Here is a 25,188-nt window from a genome sequence, read left to right on the forward strand (position 1 = left end):
TTCTAAATGTGTAACAAGCTTACAGAAACTAGAGCATACAATCCATAATTAAGTATAACAACATCTATTCCGGAAGATTTTAATTACTGTGGTTAAGAGATATGCTGTTATATATGAAAATCTATTGTGTAAAGTTAGTTGCTAAATGTAGAAAAATACAGACTGTTAAACTTGTTTACTCTTGGGAGGTATGAAGCCCTTTGGGTTTGAATTTTGTAGAATACAAAAACAAAAGTATATGGAGGCCTGGACCAAAACAGGTTCTAACCCCAGAAACAGCCAGAACAACCTGCTGACTACACAAGAAACCTAGTAGCAGTAACTCGCAGAAAGCCCACTCTTATTTTGAGAAGGGATTTCACAATATGATCTTGGTTGTCTAGGATGGAAGTTACTTTGTACACAAAACTAGTCTCAAACTCACAGATACACTTCAAAGGTGTGCATCACCATGTCTGGCCTCCAAGTATTTTAAGAAATTAAGAAATTGAAACTTCAGATACATTGAGTGATGTTATAGGGTGGATGTTTCTATTTGCCTCCTACCTCCACTCCATGCACTGAAGCCCTAATGCTAAAGTGAAGGTATTTGGAGATGGGCCTTTAGACGTAATCAAGTTAATATGAGGCCATGAGAGTGAACAGAAGCGCCCATCCTCACTGGTATTCTATAGAAAGCCAAAGTTAAAAGCCAACAGCATCCTTTTACCTTGCCATGCAAGGACATAGCAAGACAGCTGCAAGCCTGTGAAAGTGCTCGTGTGTGTGTGTGTGTGTGTGTGTGTGTGTGTGTGTGAGCAGGTGCGCGTGCGCGCGCGCGCGCACACACACACACACACACACACACACACACTTTTTAGATACCAGTACAGTCAACTCAAAGTCCTAAAAGGGATGCATCCACAATAAAAACCAAACACTTTTCTCCAAACACTAGCAACAGCCTCCCTGGGGAAAACCTGCATAGATCTAACTTAAGTATCAAGACACTCACCTCATAATGTTAAGTCTCAAAATATACCCGTGAGAGCAAATAACATCCATAAAGATCATTCTGAAGAACCTTTAAGTGGCCCAGCAGAAAACTGCAGACAAGACAGCCTGCTGGTCTGAAAGCAGTTTCCTGTGGAAGTCATTGTGGGTAGTTAGGTGACAAGTGATCATCCCAGACTACAGACAGCTACACAATGAAAGGTGGGCCAGGTTTATCTCAACACACAACATTGCTTCTGGAATCTTAAAGCTATAAACAGTCAACAACGTACCAGGGTATTTTCTTCAGTAGCCATATTTAGAATAAAGTAGGAAAAGCTACATGCTTATTCTTGTATACATCTTCAGATTTCAAAATAACGAGCAGATTCTAACATGGCAAGCAGCATATAGGAGAGGGAGTATCAATTTCTTTCCTCAATCCCCCACCACAACACTGACATGTCCTATCCTTATTGAGGCTTCCATAGCACCATATAATGAAATCATGTCCCTACCTATATTTTCACCTCATTTCTTTCATTTCTAGCTGCAGGATAATGACTTATAATGAAGTTTCCCAATAATTTAGTTCTTATCTCAAATAAAATATGCCTAGTCTTCACGTATAATAAATGAGTTGACTTGTGCACAGAGAATACCTAACTTGGCTAACAAATAAGGAGAAATATAAAAAGCAAAATTACTAGGAAATTTAATGAATTTTAAGATTTTGAAAGCTATCAAACTATTATTATATCAACCTATAGAATGTTTATCTATATAGGAAAAGTTTTAGCTAAATGTTTATATTTCTTCTAAAATACAATTTTAAGATTTCAAATAGCTATACTTTCGACTATTCAAAATAGACTTTACTAACAATAAAATTCATTCTTTCATTGTGTGTGTATGTATGTATGTGTATATATATGCATATATATATATATACATACATACATATATATGTACATGTCTGCATGGAGGTGGCACAGAGGCCAGGAGAGTGTGTCAAGTGTTATGCGGGTGTTAGGATCGTGTGTATTTTAAGTAAGCATGTATATAATCATAGTAATCAAGATACAGAACAATCAGATCAACCCTCTTCCAGTCCCCTAATTCCCCTAATTTCTCTGTCCTTAGTCTCCTGAGTTTATATAAACAGAATCATACAATATGCAAGGATTTCTTGTATTTATCACAACTCATCTAAGATTTTTTTTTTAAAAAAGTATTGTATGTATTAGTGCATTTTTTGTTTGTTTTCTGTTGTGGTGGTGGGATTTTGTTTGGTTTTTAGAGATAAGATCACTCACTATATCATCTTAGCCTCAAATTTACTATGTAGAAGAGATATATCTGCCTGCCTCTGCCTCTTGCATGCTGGGATTAAAGGTAAGCACTACCATACCCAGCTAGTAGTTGGTCTGTGATATAAATGTACTCTAGTTTACCCTTTCACCCTGGGTGTTCCTAGTTCTTGACAATTATAAGGCAAAGCTTTAGGATTTTATTTGGTTAAATACTTAGGAGTAGGAACTGCACTGTTATTTAGATAGAGTTGTAAAATTTGTTTTTGCAACTACTGTTTCCAAGATATCTTCAGTGTGCTCAGGGGAATTTCCTGTTAAAAAGAAATCACTTCTCAGATTATTTTCAATATGACAGTTTTACAGTACTTATGTACTGTGAGAGATATGCATTGATGGTCAAAGCACACTTCTTTATTTCCTTAGACATCCTTAACAAAGCACATGTGACCCATAGCACTTTAATCTCACCTTTCTAGGTGAGTATTTAACCCTCAGCATTAGACAGGGCATATAGTATGGACTGTGCTAGGAAGGAGTCTACAGGCCTCCCTGAAGCTCAAGCAGCTTCACAGAAAAAGGCCCAGTCACATCTCCTAATATGCCATTGTCTTTTAGGAACTTTCAGAGACACGTGTACAAAAAAATCTCAAGGGCTGAGGAGAGATGGCTCAGCAGTTAAGAGCACTAACTACTCTTCTAGAGGACCTGAGTTCAATTCCCAGCAACCGCATAGTGGCTCACAACTATCTGTAATGGTATCTGGTGCCCTCTTCTGGTGTGTCTGAAGAAAGCAACTGTGTACTCATATAAATAAAATAAATCAAGAAAAAGGAGAAGAGGAAGAAGAGGAGGAGGAAGAAGAGGAGGAAGAAGAGGAGGAAGAGGAGGAAGAAGAGGAGGAGGAAGAAGAAATTTCAAAGGGTTTTAGAAGGCCATGATGGGTCATGGCAGCATACACCTTTAGCCCCAGCATTTGGGAGGCAGAGGCAAAAGGATCTCTCTGTATTTGAGGCTAGCCTAGTCTACAAAATGAGTTCCAGGATAGCCAGGGCTACACAGAGAAACCCTGTCTTAAACCCCACTCCCCACCCCCAAATAAAACAAAACCCACAAAAGGCCACAACGAGCCTCCACATGCTAGCATACATTAAAGACAGGCCTTTTATTACCAGTAAATTTAGATACAATGTTATGATCAGATATATATGTTTAAAGGGTCAAGTTCTCAACATTTTCTCCTCCACACTCCCAGTCTTAAACTTTCTACTTACAATGTGATAATTATACAACTAGTCTACTTTGGTAGCGATCATTAATAACTTCAAGGTCTCTAAAATAAACATGGAAGTCTGGTCCTTTGGCTTCCACATAAAGTCATCCAGATTCAGTAAGTTGCTATGGAAAACATACTTTCTACTCCAGGGATGACTATTAAATCTACTGGTAGTACAATATACAATTTCCTTTGAAGCATCCCTCTTTACTGGAGGTTCTTTTTATTTACACACTGACCACTAAGTCAAGAATTAATACGACTCCTCTAGAATCAACACTTCCCCTGGGCTTACAACCTACATGAACATAGACTGTACCCAGGCTGGAGCTGTACTTTGACTATCAAAGAGTCTAATATGCATATAGTTGTAGCCCCAGGGAAAGATATGTTAAACCTCATTTATCTTTTCCTCTTCCATTTTCTTGCCCTCTCTCACCCCTGTTAAAACAGTCTTAGTTAAATCCTACAGCCAAGTGACGCTGGTGCTGAGAAACTATTCAACTGTGTGAATTCTCTAGGCTGAAGGTCTTTTCCCTGCATCTGATGGCAACCTGGTAAAGCACAGGTAGCAATGAGTCATATGAATTACCACTGAGGTTTACAGAGTATTATAGCACATCCATTAACAAAGCATCTATTAACACTTGCAGGCCCAAAGTTCAGTGACATTCTGAACAACTCAAGGCTAAGAACTTTGTTATCAATAATAAGTCTGATATAACAATATCTTCTTTAGAAAGAAAGCTATACTTAAGAGTTAAAATAGAATTAGTTTTAGTAAAATTCTGAGTTTTTTATTTGTTTATCTGGCACAGTTGTATTTAAAAGCACAGTTCAAGGGAAACAGAACCATCTAAATATTCTCTGGTGACTACAAATTAGCCAAGTCACACTTTTATACAAAAGGGAAAACAGTTTTACAGTGTGGGACCTTCAGACACTACCATAATCAAGAGGTGACTCATTAAATCAGATTCATTGCTTCTGTGGTATTTTGTCAGAAACACAAAACCCCAATCTAATTGTGAGATATGAGACAATCCAAAATTAAGAACACAGCCTGTCTGGATCAGTATTCACTAAAATGTGAAGACCATGAAAACAGGGAAGAATAAGAAGTCTGGGAGGGACTGACTGAGGACACAGGGCAACCAGAGAGGGAGATTCTGAAATAAAATGTGTGTGTGTGTGTGTGTGTGTGTGTGTGTGTGTGTGTGTATGTATGTGTGGGCTCCCTACTGCTTCAGTCTGGTACTATACAAATATGTGAGGGAAAAGTACAGCAGGGCTTAGCAGGGATTATATCTCCTGTGTTCTCTCTCTGGCTCACATCAGAGGCCCTCCAGGCATCCCTAGGCCCAGCATACAACCTCACAACAGGTACAATATTTCCAAAGTCCTCAAGTGACTGACTCCAAAATGTCACTTTATTTCAAATTGACGACCAGAGGCAAGCTTTCAGTTCCTTTTTTTCTTTTCTGCTTCATTGTCCTCGAAGGAATTGTTTTTTTTTTCCAGTATAGATTCAATATAGCTCATGAGTGGATGTCAGCCTATATGAGCCATGGTACTGCCCTTTGTGCTTTGTTAGCAAGTAAAGAATATAAAGTGACAGATGACTGCTTCAATCCCAGCTCTTGTATCCCTTGACCCAGATGGAGATCCAATTGTTTGCTGGTCAATCTGTGCATGTAATAACATTTCTGAGATTACACAACTCTCTTCAGGTTTGCCCCACCCAGGGTTCACTTTAAGTGGATTCATTTTTTTCTTTCCCTCTATTTTGTTTTTCATTTTAAGACAGTTTTAACATATAGCCCAGGCTGGCCTCAAACTCACCAGTCTTCTGCTTCTGCCTCTTGAGCCTAGGAGCCACCATACTTAACATAAGCACGCTCCCTTCCAGATGGACAGCAGCTAATGCTAAGATGGTCTACTAAAGGCACCCAGTAACAAATAGGATTTCATCACAGCTAAGATGCTACTCTTACAAAATACCATCAAGCAGGACTGATGGCTAACATAAGACATTTAGATAAGTTCTCTGGAGCATAAATAGGATTTGAGAAGAGGGGAAAATGTTCTACAATAAGGCATGAAACCAATGAAAACTAACAAATTTTGCCCTATTCTCAATTAGTCAAAAAACATCATCACACGCAAAAACTACTTATTTTAGAATGTGAGCCTATCTATAGTTTTCTTTTCTTACTGTGTGAATTTTGTAACCCAGTAGTAGAATTGGGTTAGAAAATATAAATGCTATAAAATACTTTCCCAAGAAGGGTGAGATTTTAGACATTTTAGAGAGTTGAGTCCAATTCCTTTAAGACCAAGTCAGCAGTCTGAGGTTCTATCAGAGCACACTTCGTCCAAGTACTTTAGAACACTCTCTCAGATGCAAGAGTCTCTGCAGGGCTAGCAAACACCAGTGCTACTCCTTCCTCAATACAAAGAGTGAGTTAGAGGAGGAAACCCATGGAGGAAACTCATCATGGGCACTGGCAGGGGAGAGGACGGGGGAGTGAAGACATTAAACAGGACTCCAAACATACTTTCCTCAACAAGTTTGGTAGTCAGGAAAACTGGGAACTTCTTGCCTTATTATCCTTCTGTCTGCCTGCTTGAGTCAACACTTAGTTTAAAAGCCAGGACTCTTTACTGCACACACCCATGTTTGTTCGAAAGTCAAACTCCTAGATAATTATTATAGCTTATTAAGACAGATATCAAATCTAGTATGCTAGTCACTAGCCATTCAGAAAATTCTCTTGGGGTGGGGTGGTGACTCACGGCACATCAATGACTAAGAGGGAACTGTTAACAAAATGCAGTCTAAGCAAGCGTCTCTGACTTCCTTGAAAAACATCAGTAGCAAGACATCAAAGAAATTCTCTTGCAATGGGCAGTCTGGTCTGTATGTGGTACCATTAAGTAGACTTTAGAAATATTCCATAGAGAAATAAGCATGTCCATCTCCTTTCCTCTGACCTTCAAGACAAATGTGCATAAGTGCTTATGGACATACCCTTTAGATTACAATAGACCTGGAAATAAAACTGCCTCCCACAGAAGCTTAGGACTTGTATTCATATTCGACTAATGCTGCCACTAGTAAGTGAAAAGTCTGGATGTAGACACTGGTGACATCAGACCTAGAAGCAAATATCAGACAGAATATGGCAAAACTTCTAAGGCAGCATAAGCACACTCATACCTTTAAAACCAAAATGATCTAGGTTAATAGATTTCAGAAATTACTTATTTTTTATTTTGTTGACTACATGCTGGTTTTCAAAAAATATTCAACCTATTTTGCTTTAAAAGAAAAAAAGTAACCAAGGCAATTTAATGAGAAGATAACAACATCAGTACTTTCATTTGGGGTTCCAGATTATCTGAATGTAGTTATTTAGCCTCTGCCTTTAAAAATGAGCATTTAAACCAACCCTCGTAGCACAGGACTGTTAACCCAACAGTCAGGAGTGCTGAGGCAGTGGGATATAGTAAGTTCAAGGCCAACCTATAGAAACAGTCATCATGAACAACACACCAAGTCCCTCATGCAAAACAAAACCAACGTAATTAAAGTAAGAAGTACTCGAACACATTATTTTTTAAGGTTCCACCAGCTGAGTTAAATGATATTATCTTTACATCATCTGACTTTGTTTCCCTAACAGACTTCTAGAACTCAAACTTAGAAGCCATGTTTGACTTTGTACCTTATAGCAAGAGAAAACTAGACTAAAAAGTTCAAACTCCACCCCATACATATTTCAGGCATATTTTCGTTTGTTTGTAGTCATAAAAGGGACAGCCTACAGTCATTCTTTTGTATCACATATCCAAACAAACTGCCAGTTTCAAAATATTTGCTTAGCCTTACAGGAGATTTGGCCAGGACAATAAAAACCATAAAACTTAAGCGGAACCTCAACTACCACGCTGAGATGCAAGAACAGAGCTCAAGACAAGTTGTAGACAAGTTCTCAGGTTAGAGCAAACACATTTTTTTCTAGGCATAAAGTTATTAAATAATAACAAACAGAATAAGGATACCATAAAGGCAAGGAGGGAGAGCAGGCAGCCAAAAATTTTTGGTCTATGTAACATTTTAAAAATTAGAACTTACCACAACAATACATCTTCCAAACAAGGGGCATTCACCACTTTCACTTAGCAGCTGCTGTCCCTTGTCAGTGCTACCCAGACTGAGCCTCAAGCAAAGAGTGAGAAACATGGGTGGATGAAACTCACCAGAATACCAGGAGGGGCCTTGCCATGGTAAACACCTGCAGTTTTACTCAATGAGCTTTCCTGAACCTTCTTCTCATCTTCACTGTTATCTTCTAGGTAAAACATCTTAAAACTGAAGAAACTTATCAAGCATGACTCTACAGAGGTGAAGACACCAACCAACCGAAAGTTATTCTGTGGACAACTAAGTGCTAACTGCCGCTGAAAGGGACATAGTTAAAACTGAAAGCAAACAGGTCTTTAAAAAAAAAAAAAAGCAACGCACACGCCACTTTACCAATGAGATTTGCTCAAAATGCCTCAGCCCCATCTCTCCACCGATGATAAGCAGGGGCATGGGGCAGGCTGCACCATGTGTTTACACTGATAGGTACCAAGTCCTGCCCAATCACAAGACGGTCAACTACAGTTTCCATCACACTGAACAGGGATTGAGTTAATGATTCCTTAAGCCAATCACATCTTCATATGTAGAAATAAAAACAGCTATACACAGGGGGTAAAAAAAAAACCTCCTGTAGTCAAGTGAGGGAAAAGCTTTTCATATGCTTAGAGCGCATCTTTGTGTTCCTATAGTCTAACCACTAAATATTTTTACTTCATTATACTGGCATAGCCTAGCATTTCTCACAAACCTGGGAGATACCCTGGCTCAGCACTCTATAAATGACAAAACTAGACTAGTTCACGAGTATGACAAGGCAACATTTAGTTCCTGGTGTTTACTTGCCAGCTCTCAGAATGCCTACATAGTAACCTCAAACTTTTCTAGAACCCTAAAGCACATAATACACATAGGTAAGACACACATATATATATATACTTGATTTTTTTTTAAAGATTTATTTATTATTATATGTAAGTACACTGTAGCTGTCTTCAGACACTCCAGAAGAGGGCATCAGATCTCATTACGGATGGTTGTGAGCCATCATGTGGTTGCTGAGATTTGAACTCAGGACCTTGGGAAGAGCAGTCAATGCTCTCAACCACTGAGCCATTTCTCTAGCCCTATATACTTGATTTTTAAGTTAAAACATTTTATTGAAGTCATTTTCTAAGACTCTGGAGTTTATTACAAATAGCCTCCAGTATACATGCCTATTGAATTTGCAAGCAGGCTAGTACTAAATGCTATTTAATAAGATGAGTGAAGATAGCACTTGATTTGGAAGGCTTAGTATGAAAAAAGAAAGTGAAGAAATCGTTATGTATATGTTTGTTGAAATGATATTCTATATTCTGAATTAAATACATTAATTGATATTTGTGGAATTCTCTACATCTTGTGTGTTAATGGTACAGGTGCACATGCTGAGACAGATATGCACATGTTCAAAGGACAGACTAAGTCAGGTCTCCTGCTGTACTGCTCTGCTCTTCCTTATTTCAGACAGGGTCTCTCACTGAACCTAGAGCTTGTGTGACAGACAAACCCCAGTGAGCCTATCGCTTCAGTCCTCGGCAGTGCCAAAGATGTGCACATAAGCTTTCCTGTGTGTGCTGGGATCCAAGTCAGATCCTTGTGCTTGCAAAACAGGCACCTCTTACCCACAGAGCTCCTTTTTATGTGACAGGTAGGGAATCTGAAGTCACACATACAGCTCACATTCAATTTCTGCTGTATGCCACTGTTTTAACACCAAAGACAATCTGGAGAGGCAAAATGTTCTCCTAACGAGGAATGGAAGATAACAGGGTTTTAATCGTTCTATACAAGTATTTAATTCATCAACCCTCTGATCCACTTACATTCAATGAGCCACACACTATCAAACCTTTCCTTTTACCTTCAGACTTCACAAGGGCAAATATTTTGGCCAAGAGGGAATGGAAATGCTAACTGCAGCAACACTCCATCAGGACTCAAACAATCAAACTGAGGGGAGATAGAGGTATCTCAGCGGGTAAAGCATTTCCCAGGCCCAACAACGTGAGTGCTGTCCCCAAAATTGTTATGGTGGAAGAAATGACCTCTGACCTTCACACGAATGCTGTGGCACTCTACCCACAAAAGAAAATGTAGAAAATAAGGGGGACGGTTGCAAAATCAATCTCCCCAACATTAAAAATAGTAAACTCATTATACTCAAGTCATTTTCTGAGCTGCTGTCAGAGACTAACAAAGCATCCACACTCACTTGCCACTTAATTACATCACATACACAACTCTCCCTTTCACAGGGGAACTGAAGAGTTCTGACAGCTGAAATGTTATGCCATGAACAAAAATTCCAGTCTCTTCCTCCATGACCTGCAGTAGCTGCAGGCCCCGGCATTAGACAGGAGTAATGAAACTTCACTCTGTGGTGAGGGCAACATGAAAGGTCAGGAGAGAAGAATGGGAGAAAAGTGAACAGGAGATTAAGGAGAAATGACCTAAGATGAAAAGTCAGAGGCAGAGGAAACAAAATGTAGGTAAGAAAATAGAGAACTCACAGAAGGCAGAACTGAACAGGAGGGTATATGGAGATGGGAAATAGAAAAAAAATCATTTATTTTAAATGTGAGGAAGCTAAGGCCCACAAAGAGGTAAAGCAACTGACTAGAGGTCACTTGCTAAAGAAGGCACAAGTACAGGACAAGACTCCCTCCAGCTTCTCTAGTTCTTTCTGTGGTTTGTTTGTTTCACTTGCCAAGCTGAGACCCAGAGAGAATGTCCTAGTGGAGGGGAAGCAATGGACAGACTCAGAGGTGAAGGCTCAACAAGTGAAGAGTGTGGAACTCATCAGGGCAGTGATTGCTGTAACAAACTCCGTGGGCAAGGTTCACTCCAAAGGCCTCTTACATAACACACTAGCCACTGGCTTTCCTGCTACCTCAGTATTATGTCACTGTTTTGAGGAATAAACTCACAAAATGTCCTGCCTGCAAAGGAGCATGCACCTTGGACCCATCAGAAATGAGCTCATCTTCACACCCAGGTCACCCGCCACCTATTGGTTCCTGAAGGCCGATCAGGTGGCACTTCTCATCACGTCCAACACACAGTAAAATCACAAGCAACTATTTTCAGTCAGCCCCATAAATTTTCAAAGAAAAGCATCAATCTCTTCTGTCCAGGTTAAGGGTAAAAGTAAAACCCAAGAGCTTTGGAAGTAGCACAGTTTAGAAGGAGCACACACCTAACCTTCAGGAAGCCCTGGGTCCAGTTCCTAGCGAGCAGTCAAGTAAAGCAGGTTCGATGGTGCACAACTGTAGTCTCAACACTCAGAAGGAAAGGTGACCAGGAAGTCCAGCATCATCCTCAAGTATATGGGGAGTTAACAAAGCCAGCCCGGGCTGAATGAGGTTTTTTGTTTTGATTTGTTTTATTTTTTATACAAATAGCTGAATCCTGAGAAAAATCTCTTTACTTTTGCATGGCATTTTTTTTTTAAATATTTATCTGCCCACTGTGACACAGACAAGACCCTCAGAGGCAGCACAGGCTTCATCATGGCCTTAAGTGGCAATGTAAGCTACTCACATCAGGCTGTTCCCTACCTCCCCAGAGTCTCCAGTTCTGCCTGTCTTTCTGTTTCTCTGTCTCTCCCATCTCCCTACCACATACTTGTACATTATAGTGACACCTGTTGTGGGTGGCCTATGAGTGTCTTCATCATGCCAGCTCTCCAGGGAAGCAGGCAAATTTCTCCAGGATGTATTTTTAATAGCTAATACTGTATAGTTTTGTGCTCAATATACAAATTTAGCAAATAATAAGTACACTGGGAATGCATCAATTACTCAGTATTTCAAGACTTCCAGAACATCAATGGATTTTCAATTATTTGGATTATTGGTTGAAAGCCTTGGGTGTAGATTTTCCATTAAAAGCAACAGAACATGGGGCCCTGTGATCCCCAAATGTGATGATGCTCCTTTAAGGCAGAGTTGATGGTAAACTGTGGACTCTCAGGTGGAAAAGTCAAAAAAAGTCTTAGTCCTTTGTAAGTGCTCATCTCTGATCCTTAGAATTTGGCTGAAAGATACATTTGCTTATTCCTTTCCCTCACAGATTACAGACAAGAGATTCAATGAGATGTTAGAGGAGCTGGACTAATGGTTCAATGGTTAAGAGCACTGACTGCTCTTCCAGAGAGCCAGATTTGGTTTCTAATACCCACATGGCAGCTCACAAATGCAGTAGCTTCAGTTCTGGGAAGATCCGATGCCCTCTTCTGGCCTCTCCTGCCAAATCATCTTTGCAATGACATGAATAAAATAAGCAGATAGTCCTTTTTTTTTTTTTTAATTGAAAGCATATTTTATATCAAGGGGCATTATGAAAAGACAACCTAAGAATATAACAAAACATTTATAAATCATCTTTGATGAGAGTTTAATATCCAGAATATATAAAGAATTACAAGTGATCAGAAGAACAATTTATTTATGCCTGGGGAGATAGTTTAGCAAGTTAGCGAGCTTGTGCTGCAAACCTGACAACTAGAGTTAGAGTCCCAGAACCCATGAAAAGTAAAAACTAACTCCTCAAAGCTGTCTGATCTGCATTCATGAATGTCTTCCCCTGAAAAAAATAATTAAAGAAAATTTAAAGTACAGGTAAAGGATTTGAATAAATCTTTAAAGAAGGTATACCAACAGCCAGTAAGGAGATCAGAAGACTCATCAGTGAAATACAAGTCAAACCACAGTGACCTATTATGTCACTGCTCACTACAACTACCAAAGTTTTTGAATGACAAGTACCAGCAAAATAGAAAAACTTTGTGCACTCTTAATGGGAATGCAAAATGGTAAAGCCACTGCGGAAATAGTCTGACAGTTCTTCAGAAAGCTAAATAGTGAATAATTATAAAATCCTGTCATTCTATATTCAGGTATATACATAAAAATTTGAAGAGAGACTCCCAACAGATCCTTGTGTAAGTAAAATTGTTAATGGAAGCATTTAATACTGAATAAGTTAGTTGGAAAACCATTTGTTCCATTAATAGATGGAGAAAAAAATTAGAATACATAAAAAGATGTATACTCTTTAGCTATAAAAACAAATGAGGTTCTGATACATGCTAGTCAGTCCCTGAAGCATGCTAAAAGAAACAAGGAAGACATAAAAGGCCATCATATGATTTCAGTAAAAACAAAAACAAAAACACCTAGAAAAGGCACATTAGTAAGTCAGACTAAACCTGGGTGTGGACACATGTCTGCAGTCCCGGCCACTCAATGGTAAGGCAGGACGAGGAGTCAGGGGCCGAGGAATTACCTGGGTAGCACGGGGGAAGTGACAGAGCAGTACCGACTGCATCAGGATAGGGGAGCTGCTGCTTCTCTGAGCTTCTGTTGGGGTCACAGAAATGTTTACAAACAGGAGCAAAGGCTGCAAAAGCATTTTCAACGTAATTACTACTACTAAATGGCGCACTTGAAGGCAGGTGGGAAGGCAGCAAGTGCAATGAAGTTAACTGAAACTTCAAACAACATCACAGAGCTTTGATGGCTCATCCTGACCTAAAAGTGAGACCCTGGAAGGAGAGGCCCAGTAATTAGTTAATACGACCCGGAATTAAAATCAATCACAGGCAAGGCATAGTGGAGCACACCTATAATCCCAGCTCCAGCTGAGGTAGGATACAAGTTGAGGCCACAAGGAGACTTTGTTTCAAAACAAAAAGAATATCTTAGTTCTTGATTATATTCTCTCTTAGTTACTTCTATTTCTGTTAAAAGATATCATGACCAAGATAACTTATTTTTTAAAAAAGCATTTAATTGGAAGCTTGCTTGCAGTTTCAGAAGGTGAGTCCATACCATCACAATGGGAAGGGTGGAGGCAGGCAGGCAGGCAGGCAGGCAGGGTGCTGGAGCAGAAGCTGAGAGCTTACATCTGATCCACAAGGACAAAGTAAATCAAGAGAAACTGGGAATGGCATGAGCTTTTGAAATCCCAAAGCCCACCCCAAGTGTCACATCTCCTCAAAAAAGGTTACCACCTTTCCTAATCCTTTCCAAACAGTTCCAGGAACTAAGGACCAAACATTCATATACACAAGCCTGTGGGAGGCCACTGTCATTCAAACCATCACACACAATGAGACCCTGTCTCCAAACAACAAAAAGAAAATATTAGTTCTTGACTGGAAGTATCATCCTCAGGGGTTTGCATAGTGACATACCCCAGTAATCCCAGCACTCAGGAGGCTGTTCAAGGCCAACCTGAGTCTCAAACAAAGTATCACCTATTCCTACATAACTGCCATTTTATTAGGTCGTTTGAGCCAGTCATTGAACCTTCAGGTTCCTTGCTTAGAAAATGAACTTCTGGGTAATTGCTATGACCCTTTCAAGCTTAAAAATATAAAAAAAATGACACTGTAAAGAATGTTTCCTAAGCATTAAACCTCACTGAGCAGAAAATGTTTGAGCACTTCCTACAACATTTACTAGCATCATGGTGAGTCTACAGTACAACCTCTGTTTTGTACTTAAACACAATTTCTTCCTCCAGTCAAAACACACTGGCCAGATGTGGTAGCCCAGTGCCAGGGAGGCAGCAGCAGGCAGAACTCTGTGAGTTTGAGGTCAGCCTGGTCTACAGAGTGAGTTCCAGGACAGCCAGAGAGCTACTTAGCAAAACCCTGTCTCAAAAAACAACACACAAAAAGTTACACTATACCATACAAATCCACTTTGGATATCAAATTTGTAAACTAGGCTTTAAAAAAAGTGTGTGTGTGTGTGTGTGTGTGTGTGTCTGCCTTCCACAGATATGGGTGCCTGTGAAGGCCAGAAAAGGTCATTAGATCCATGTGGAGCTAGAGTTACAGGTAGCTGTGAACCCTCACCCCCATCCCACTATGGAAATCAAACTTCTGTCCTCTGGAAGAACAATAAAGTGCTCTTAGCCATCTTTCCAGCCTTAGATGAGGCTTCTAAGCCTGGGAGAATAGAGTTAAATGGTAGTTTATGCCAATCACATTTTTCAAAGCCTAATCAAGTGCTGGAATGTGGTTCTATCCAGTGTGCTTGCTGACAGACAGCATAATATGTATACTCACACAACTACAATGTTTTGTGGCCAAAGCTTTCCTAGCCCCTCTTTAACTTATATAAAGATTCTAAGAAAGAATATGGATATGTGTGCTACATGTGCACTTGCATAGTCATGTGTGTAAATATGGAGGTCAGAGGACAATCTTTGGTCCTTGCCTTCCACCTTGTGTGTCACAGTTTCTGCTGTTAGCTGCTGCATGGACCAGCTAATGTGGACAGGAACAATTCTGTCTCAGCCTCCCATGTTGCCATTGAAGCACTGGATTCAGACAATTGCTAATTTGTCTAGCTGTATGGTTCTAGAGATTCAAACTCAGGTGCTGTGCTTGCAGAATAAATATTTTTCTCACTGAGTCACTGCCCCCAGCCCAAAAACCTCTGATTCTAAGTTAACTACTATTTGTGAAACAAGAACATTCAGGTGTAGAAAAATTTTCAATTATTCCTCAAAGTAGTTAAAATATGCTTTATCAGTCAGGGTTTTCTAAAGGAACAAAATTTATAGAATAAATCTATGTATGTATAGAAAGGGGATTTATTACAATGGTTTACAGGTAATACAACAAAGACTATTTACCAAAAAAAGGTCTAAGAATCCAGTAGCTGTTCAGCACACAAGGCTGGATGTCTCAGCTGGTCTTCAGTATAAGCCAGAACTCCAGAGAAGTAGACTCTAATGCCATTGAAGGAGTGGGGAGAGGGAGAGGGAGAGGCAGGTAGAAAGAACAAGCTTCCTTCTTCCAAGTCCTTTATATAGACTGCCAGCAGAAGGTGTGGCCCAGATTAAAAGTGGATGTTCTCACCTCCAAAGGTCTGGATTGTAGGTGGGTCTTCCCTATCACAGATTAAAGATCCAGATTAAAAGTGGGTCTGACTACTTCCGGTGACTTCAATAAGAAAAAACATCCCTCACTGCTACACCCAGCTGCTTGGGTTTTAGTCAATTCCAGATGTAATCAAGGTTGACAACCAAGAATAGCCACCACATGTGTTCAGTCTGGCTTTACTATATATATATGACAACAGCTCTTAAAGTAGCACAGGATGTACACACATGCAAACCAATCCCTCAAAGATGTGAATATGGAAATACAATATTCACTAACCAAATATTTCCTCTTACAGGCCAGGAACCATGCCATTGCCTCTAACTCTGTTCCCTGTACTCTAGAAAGACTAACATTAGAACACTCCAAACATAAAGCTGACTTTTTCTCTTTGCAGACTTCTAAGTTTTTAAACATAGAATCAATTTGCCCAAGAGAATTGGTGGTTAGCATCAGTCAGATTGCCTCACACCATGTCCTGCAGGTCCCCAGCTGCACAAAGAAACACCTGGAGAAAGGCAGTGCAGTGAGGTGGGGGTGGAGTTAATGAGGGTCAGCATCCAGGCCACAGGAATGCTGGTTGGCTTTCTAACTTTTAATATATTTCTAAGTCTGGGTTTTCCAGTCTTAGCATACTTCATTTGGGGTCAGATAATTCTTTGGGAATGAACTGGACATGAGACTTCCAGAGGACCCTGCTATACCTCTCCTGGGCATATACCCAAAGCATTCCCCAGCATGCAATAAAGACACATGCTCCATTATGTTCATAGCAGCCTTATTTATAATAGCCAGAAGCTGGAAAGAACCCAGATGCCCCTCAAAGGAGGAATGGATACAGAAAATGTGGTATATTTACACAATGGAATACTACTCAGCAATTAGAAACAATGAATTCACAAAATTTTTAGGCAAATGGTTTGATCTGGAAAATATCATTCTAAGTGAGGTAACCCAATCACAAAAGAATACACATGGAATGCAATCTCTGATAAGTGGATATTAATTAGCCCAGAAGCCCTGAATACCCAAGGCACAAATTGCATAACAAATGACCCCCATGTAGAAGTATGGAGAGGGTCCTGATACTGGAAAGGATTGATCTAGCATGGGAAGGGAATATAAGGACAGAGAAAAAAAGGAGGGAGGTGATTGGAGAAGGGATGGAGAGAAGAAGGTTTAAGGGACATATGGGGAGGGGGGATCCGGGAAAGGGGAAATCATTTGGAATGTAAACAAAGAATATAGAAAATAAAAATATTAAAAAAAAGAAAGAAAGAAAAAGCAAAAGCAAAAGCAAAAGCAAAAGCAAAAGCAAAAGCAAAAGGAAAAGGAAAAGGAAAAGGAAAAGGAAAAGGAAAAGGAAAAGGAAAAAGAAAAAGAAAAAGAAAAAGAAAAAGAAAAAGAAAAAGAAAAAGACATTCAGTGTCCCTGGCCTCCAACCACTAGATGTCAGCAGCACCCTCTCCTAAGTTGTTACAATTTAAAAAAAAAAAAAAAAAAACCTGGTTACTTTTGAAAGTCTTCTAGCAGCAAAGCTACCTCTAGGTGGGAATCACCATTATCTTCATTTGTGCATTTAGTTAGTCCTGTTTGTTCTGATTGTTAGTTAGGTCTAAGGCAGGCTTTCATGTTCCAGCCTTGGCTGAATTCACTACCTAGGCTGGCCTCAAACTCATGATGTTTCATCCAGTGTACTCAGTGCTGGGTTTATGCCCTCATGAGCAACACAAGAAGCACCAAGTTACACAAGTGGTATTTACCTTATTTATGACTGTTCTGTTAGGTGCTTAGAAATGTTGGCAGTGGGCCAGCAGGTACGTAAGATGGGTCTTACAGCATAGCTCTCTCACTTGTATGGACCTGGAGCACGTAATCATTCTTAGTCTCAGCTTGACCTGAGCTTCATTAGGGCTCCTCTGTAGAACCATGGGCAGGAGCACCTATCAGGTAGGACTGTGGTCAGGACACCATGAAGTGGTATCCAGAAACTACTAGAAGACAAAAACTAACCCGTGCATAGTCCATGCTCAATCAGTAACTATGGGGTAGGGTCCCTGCCAGGAAGGAGGTCACTATTTAGAGAGAGGCATAGGAAAACACAAATGACTTCATCTAAATTTTCACCGCTATCACCAGTTGAGTCTTTTTAGCTTTGCAAATAATTTTCCCTTCCTAACGAGCTCAACCAACTGAACCCCAGTCTTCAGTTCACTGTTCGACAAGATAGGTCTAATTCACAGTCCAGCCTCAAACTGGCAGAACAAGACTGAAATGGGTCAGAAGAGTCTACAGCTATATGAAATGGCGGCTGTAAAGGGGAAGCTAACAGCCTGATCTCTCCCAGGCCTGTGCTCAGGCAGGTGGGAGCACCTCCCCACAGTGTTCCTTTATTCCAACTTGTCACGCAACACTTTCTAACTACACTCACATCTTTGCAAAATCTATTTAACATGAAGGCTATGTGTGAGTCACCTCTTAAGGCCCTGAAAATCAACATATCATCACCTAGCACATTATCTGTTCCTCTTTCCTATTTATTTCCTATTTATTTTTATTATTTTTAACAGGTACTTGTTGGAGGCTAGAGGCATTAGATTCCTCTACAGCTGGAGATATAGGTACTTGTAAGCCATCTGTCTTACTGGGAATACTGGGAACCCAATGTGGCTCTAAAAAGGCAGGTGAGCACTCTAAACTTCGAGCCATCTAGCTCCTAAGAGGCTCTTTCAATAGCCATAATACTCATAAGCCAAAAAAAAAAATCAGTTCATTTCTCTTATATGCATAATTCATCATCAGATACTGCAGTGAGTAACTTTTTAGGCTATTTGTAAAACCTTAATCTACCTTGAAGGGTGAAAAATACTTTACCTCTAATGGTGTTTTCCAGTATGACAGAATAATTGAAATGTATATATTGCTGATAACATGGGCAAAGGAGGGGCTAAATGTGTCACTCTGTAGAGTGCTTGCCTGGCATCCCCAAGGCACTAGGTTACACACACACACAAACCACAACAGTCTTTGTACCTTTGGTTGTGTTCTTAATCATCCTCCTTCATAGCTACATTATCATTAGTAGAACCAACAGTTTCCTTACACTACACATATAATAAAGGGTAATACTAAAAACTACTAAAACTATAAGTAATTTGGTATATAGGTGAGGCTTACATTAATAGTGTTACATGTCATCTGTAATGGGCTATCAATACTCCATTTTCTTTCTTTTTTTCTTGGATTTGGTTTTTCGAAACAGGGTTTTCTCTGTATAGCCCTGGCTGTCCTGGAACTCACTCTGTAGACCAGGCTGGCCTCAAACTCAAAATCCTCCTGCTTCTGCCTCCCTGAGTGCTGGGATTACAGGTGTGTGCCACCACTGCCCAGCTAATACTCCATTTTCAATAGGCAGAGAAGATGCAGAAAGAACTGATACTTCCTTACACCCTAAGACAGCATTTCCCCACATACATATTTACATATATATCCCCAAACAGAACAATGTCCCTACACCAAGTATGACTTGGTTCCTCCAAAGACCTTCTTTCAGCCACCCAAGTCTCTGTACTTGCTGTTAACCACAAAGATAATTGCCAACCTTTGCATAGCAGGTGTCAGTGGCAACACTGCATGCCTATGCACATTTCACTTTTGGAGGCTTGTATTTCTTTAAACCTAATGAAAATGCAGAGGAACACTAGTGAGGTCAAGACTCCAGCAGACCCCTCTGAGACAATATCATAATGCCCACCCACTGAGCCAGTCATCTTGCAGTGTGCATCATAAAATCTAGATGTTTGGAGCTCTAGTTAAACGGTGGCCAGACATGGAATCAGTCATCATTTAATGATCACCACAGGTGGGAGAGGCTCTTCCATGATGGTTGGAGGCACTGTAATTTTTTTAAAGCACAAATAAGCATCAAGTCACCCCTTTGCTTTGTTGATAGCAACCGCTAATATATATTCTTTTTCCAAATATCTCCAACTTCTTCTGTCTTTTGGTCCAAAACATATCCTCCAGCTTCCAAGAGAAAGTCTGCTACCCCTACTCAGATGGAGCTGCAAGAGCAAGTTGTCAAAGGTGGGTTCACAATCAAGCGACTTCAACAGGGAGCAGCAGGGCCAAGAGCAACCAAGTCACTGAAGCACCAGGGACGGAGGGATGGAAAGCTTTACTCCCTGATTGGTTCCACACGCTCTGCTCTGCTTAGGGTCAAGCAGTAATCTTGGCTAAGAAGTCACCTGAACTCACTGAGCTTTTATGCTAATAGAAGGGAAGCCAACCAGATCTTATACTAGGATAGCTAGAAAAGGGAAATGAGGGAGGGAGGGAGGTGTGGAGAGAGGAAAGTAAGAGGGGGGGGATGGGGAGGAGCAGAGGCTATTTTACCTGTTAAGTACCTTAACAGTGAAAGACCAGAATAAGAAAACTAAGGAGAATTCCAGGAAGGTTGCAACTGAAAATGGAGTATGAAGACCCTAGAAAGCACCAAAATGGGCAGCCTATGATCACATGACTATCCTATAAGAGACCAGACTAATTTTGTTGCACCCAGGCCCCACTGTTGGGTTCTTCATTCTTGCCAACCTCTGAATTACTTTAGAAAGCAAGAATGAAGCACGCTAAACTATTAAACATCTGAGAATCAGCAGAAATTTTAGCGGTTACACAAAACTGAACAAAAACTTCCTGTTATAATCTGAGAATTATTTCCTAAGAACTTTCTGATCTTCTGTGAAAATAGCAGACAGTACCTAAAGGCATCTTTTAAAATATTACTGTACCTAGACATCCTGCTAAGCCCACACAATGACATATCTATTGATGCTACTGGGGATGGAGTGTGTCCTCCCAAACAGGAAATCTAAGTTCTGGTTCTAGTTCTTCAGAACGTGACCTTAACTCAGTAATAATAATAATATTACCTTTTACTTTTTTCTTTTGTAAAAGAAAAACCTTTTACAAAATATTCAAAATAAATTTATGTTGCCAGGTATGGTGGCACATGGCCTGTAACCCCAGTACTCAATAAGCAGAGGCAGGCAGATCTTGAGTTTTAGGATGGCAAGGGCTACAGAGAGAGGCCATGCCCCACCTCCAAAAACAAGTGGGCCCTGATCCAATGTAAAACAGGCCCTAGTAAGTGGGAGATTTGGAATGGATCATACCCCACAGTATCAGAGACTATGAGTCTATTCCAACACAAGCAAATAATCTGAACTATCAACTGGAATGAGATACTTATTTTGCATATAAAATTCCAAATGCACAGTGATTATACTCTTAAAAATGACATGATAATTCCCACCCTTTAGATGTCAGCTGGGAGAGTAATTCTAGAAGACATACAGTAGGGCTGGCTGGATGATTGAGGAGATAGAAGGTAGGGAGCAGAGAACTAGGATGGGGTGTAAGGCTTTCATACCCAGCACAGCAGCAAAAACAAGGGAGACAGACCCTGCCTTAACAATGTGTAAACAAAGAACCAATTCCTGGAGAGTTGTCTTCTGACCTCCACACACTGAGCTGGATCCTCCCCAGTAAGTAAATAAATAAATGATAAATAGGGGCCAGAGAGCTGGCTCAGCAGTTAGGAGAATTTGTTGCTCTTGCAAAGGACCTAGGTTCAGTTCCCAGCACCACACGGTATCTTACATCATTCATAACTCCAGTTCCAGGGAATCCAGCACTCTCTTCTGACTTCCACAGGTACCAGGCACACATATGATGCACACATATACATACAGACAAAACATATATACACATAAACATTTTTTATTAAATGTATTTATTCACTTTACAACCTAATATATCAGCCCTTCCTTTCATCCCAGTACCCACTTCATGTAAGTCTTCCCCCATTCCCCTTAGAAAGGTAAGTCCCCCCCACCAGCTGCCAACCCCCCACCGGCTGCCAACCCCCCACACCACCATCTACCCCCTACCTCCCCCCTACAAACTTCTTATACATAAAAAAATATACAGATTAGCTTCTCTGTGGAGAAAAATCTCAAACACACAACCTTACCCTGTTGATCAAAGCCATGGCCACCATTAAGTCATATGGTACTTTACCCTCTGTGGTCTTCCTTAGTCATAACCCAGTCTTATCATGAGAAAACAATAAGGAAAACTTACAGTGAGGCATCCCACAGAACACTAATTCTCCAAAAGCTGGTGAGGTCTTGAACACAGTGGTGTCCCCCTGTCCTCATCTCAACAGAAGTGACAATAAACTGAAACTGTGGAAGTCCTTGAAAATGGACTCAAAGGATGAAGCCCATACCTGCACCACCGAGGGTTCCACCAACGGCAATCCTAATAATAGACAAAATGCCAAGAGTCTCTGGACCCATGCAGACAGAGCCACACCAAGAAAGACAGAAACATTCCCACTCAGAGGAACAGAACGCAGGGCCAGCCAGCCAGCCACCTCCTCAACTTCACAAGGACAGAGGTGCAGATGACTCTTCTTGTAGGGAGCCACTCCCTCGGAGCATTCCAGGCACCAGGGTTCTCTGGTGCTCTCACGCCCTCTGCCTGCAGAATCTGGTAACATATCCGCTTCCTACTCAGGTGTGAGGAACAAGACAAGGTCAGGAGTGAGGCTGGTATTTCCCAGGTGAGGATACAGAAACACAGTCATAAACCAAAGTAAGATGAAAGAGAGATGGAGGAGGAGAAAGAACCACAAATAATAATAATAATAATAATAATAAAAAAGAGTAAATGCTTCAAAGGTAACAAGTCCAAATAAGTGGGAAAATGAGTAAAGAATCAGGACAAGGGACCCAACAGAGGTGAGATGACTGATATTCAAGACAGGACACAGACCTCACTGACAGGTAATGTGAGCCTGGAGTCATGACTGGTGTTCAGAAATGAAAGTCAGCACACCATTTCTCACCACAAAGAAAGAAATGTGTAGGGAAAAGTAAAATCACTGCACATGCTTAATTCTGAACACTATTTAGCGATGCAAACATAAGCAGTGAAAATTGCTTATACTAGTTAAGTATTAAATATGAGGTAAACATTAGTTACACTGAGAAGTTATCCCAGGCAACTTCGAAGTCCACTTTAGGTTGTGTCTTCCTACATTAGTTAAAGTAATCTAGACAATCCCCACAGCTGTGCCCACAGGCTAAACTAATGCACACAACCCTTCACGGAGGTGTTCTTCCCAGGCTAAGTCCTGAGCTGTATCAACTTGACAATTAAAACTATCACAGAGGATGACTAGTATTTTCCAATACAAAGAATAAAATATTTCAAATGCTTCACAATTTTTATTAACATGAACTAGAATTTATACAAAAATATTCATTCCTAACATTCTCAACAATCAACAACAAAACTGCTCATATTGTCACTAGAAAGGTAAGAGTCAAGGAAGAAAATCTATGCAAGCACACAAAATGGTTTCTTTGAAATATAAAAAACAATCCTTCAACTAAACATTTGCATACTAAAAATATAAACACAGAAGCTCTCTCCAAGATACTTCTTTGCCTCTCATTTTCCTTATCTAAGCTAAATTCCATTCCTAACCCTCAGTGCCTCGGTTTAGAAAACCCCATTCTATATGTAAGATGGCTAGTTAACTTCCCCAGTTACTTCCAAGTTTCCCTTCACCCTGCGACTCGCCCTCAGCTGGCTCTTGACTTCCAAGTAGGTAAGCTTTAACACACGCCCTCATCTAATATCGGACATAGCCAAGCGGGCAGGCATGCAGGTCTCCAACAAAAGACAACTGAGTCAACCATGTACCAAAAGTATCATGAGAAAATGCAGCCATAAAAATCAGTTATCATGCACAATTAACATATTCTAATACATTTTAAGTGTATTCATGGTTCTAAATATATTTCTTTTAATGAAAGCTTCTTAGCTACTTATTTACTCTATTTCATAAAGTAAAAGATCCCATCACAGGGGCCTTATCTGCACATGTAGGTACTGAGTGAGTCAAGTGACATGTGAGGAAAGCCTTGAAGGACAAACATGATCCATCCACTGTACTGAGGTCTCAGCCGGTACCGATGTGATAGAACCCAGACTCTGGACACAGAAAGGGATAGGCACTCCTGCTTCCACTGCTGGCAGGTTAATGATCCTGCTGCTCAGTACTATACTGAGGGGATCTGGTGTATACTCTCAAGTCAGGAACAGTCAAAATTACTGAAGGAAATCCTTCAAGGCAGCAGCACAGTGGCTACTGACAGAGTGTGTATCAATCAGTCCAACAACTATGTTTCCTCCTTCCCAAGAGTGACACAGAACCAACTTCCATATTTGAAAAACAATTTTTAAACATTTCCTCTGACCTAGTCTCAGCCTAATGATAGGTACCCAGGGAACAAAAGCTGGATGATGCCCAATTCATCCTTGAACTGGTACCTAACAGGTAATGGTGGGACCTCCTCAATGCCATTATTTTCCCAGATGTTTTTCTCTCCCTGGCTCAATTGGCCTTGTACACATAAATGCTTCAAGTGAACTCTATGGCCGGTTTATACATGCTGACATTAAAAGTAGTTTCTTTATTCTATCAAATGCAAGTAAAAATAGATTCCTATAGTTGATTTAGGGATATCAAGTAAAAACATATAAATTGTAAATCCTTGGACAGAAAGGCTCAAGGGGCAATGGAGGGTGGCTATTTGCTAGAGGGAATTGTCTGGCTTTCCCTACATCTCTTAGCTTCAAATTCCCACAAAGAAAACATGGCCACTATCTCTACCTACATAGCAGTATTATGGTCACTCTTAAGACATAGTGTGAAGCTCTCAGCACATGCTTGCCCAAGGAAGGTGTCAAGCAAGTGACGATGGCAGCAACAAGCTTTTAAAAAGCTGAGACACATCCTTAATGAGTCTATAGGCATCACACCATGTGATAGACTAAGCTTAGTACATAGACTGTATTGAAGCCTCAGATTCTGAAGTTCGACCTTTCACATCACACTGGTTAGGTAGGCTACTTTGAGCTAGGTAAGCCATTAGAAAATCTTATGACTGAAAAACAACCCTTTCTATTAGGCATTTGTCCAATACAGGTTGCAAATCACAGTTTCTCTTTTTTTAAAGTCATCCTTCATATTTAATTGGATGCTATGGCTGTCAGATTGTTGCCTCTTACTCACCAAAAACAAGGGCAAGGAAACAGTATGTGGATAGATGTTTTGGCATGTTTAAAAAGGAAAACAAGGATGAGTACCTAATTTTAATGAGGGTTTTTTCCCCATAGATGCTTCATGGAAGTCCAGACATTCCTGACTTAGTCTCTTCTACGAGAAGCACCTCCTTTCCTAAAGACAGACTCATACCCTGGGGAAAATTACCACACAATCCAAGCAACACCAATCCAGGCTTCGAACTCATATTCACTACTGACATAGGGGTAACAGTTCAAAACCAAATCATCAGATACCACTCTTCCATTTCAGTCCTAACCAATGAGGTTTTTGTTTAAAATTTGGTAACTTTTTATTTAAATTTTTTTTTTAGTCAGGCATGGTAGACCTTAGGGG

At 40.3% G+C, this 25,188-nt stretch overlaps 1 protein-coding gene across 5 annotated transcripts in view; it reads right to left on the reverse strand.

Annotated features, from left to right (window-relative positions):
• Lpin2 (lipin 2) overlaps positions 1 to 25,188 on the reverse strand; it is a 71,351-nt gene that overhangs the window by 40,896 nt on the left and 5,267 nt on the right. For 2 of the 5 annotated variants that reach the window (XM_052192580.1, XM_052192585.1), the window contains exon 1: positions 7,697 to 7,721. The exons of 2 other annotated variants lie outside the window; for them this stretch is intronic. Coding sequence is in view for 1 of the 3 variants with exons in the window: in XM_052192581.1 (XP_052048541.1) it covers positions 7,822 to 7,926 (105 nt within the window). In the remaining 2 variants the exon portion in view is untranslated. Of the gene's footprint in view, positions 1 to 7,696; positions 7,722 to 7,821; positions 8,042 to 25,188 lie in introns of those variants that run through there. One more of the 5 variants, XM_052192581.1, reaches the window with a different exon arrangement.

The sequence above is a fragment of the Apodemus sylvaticus genome, chromosome 9 (assembly GCF_947179515.1).
Source record: "Apodemus sylvaticus chromosome 9, mApoSyl1.1, whole genome shotgun sequence".
NCBI classification, from domain to species: domain Eukaryota; kingdom Metazoa; phylum Chordata; class Mammalia; order Rodentia; family Muridae; genus Apodemus; species Apodemus sylvaticus.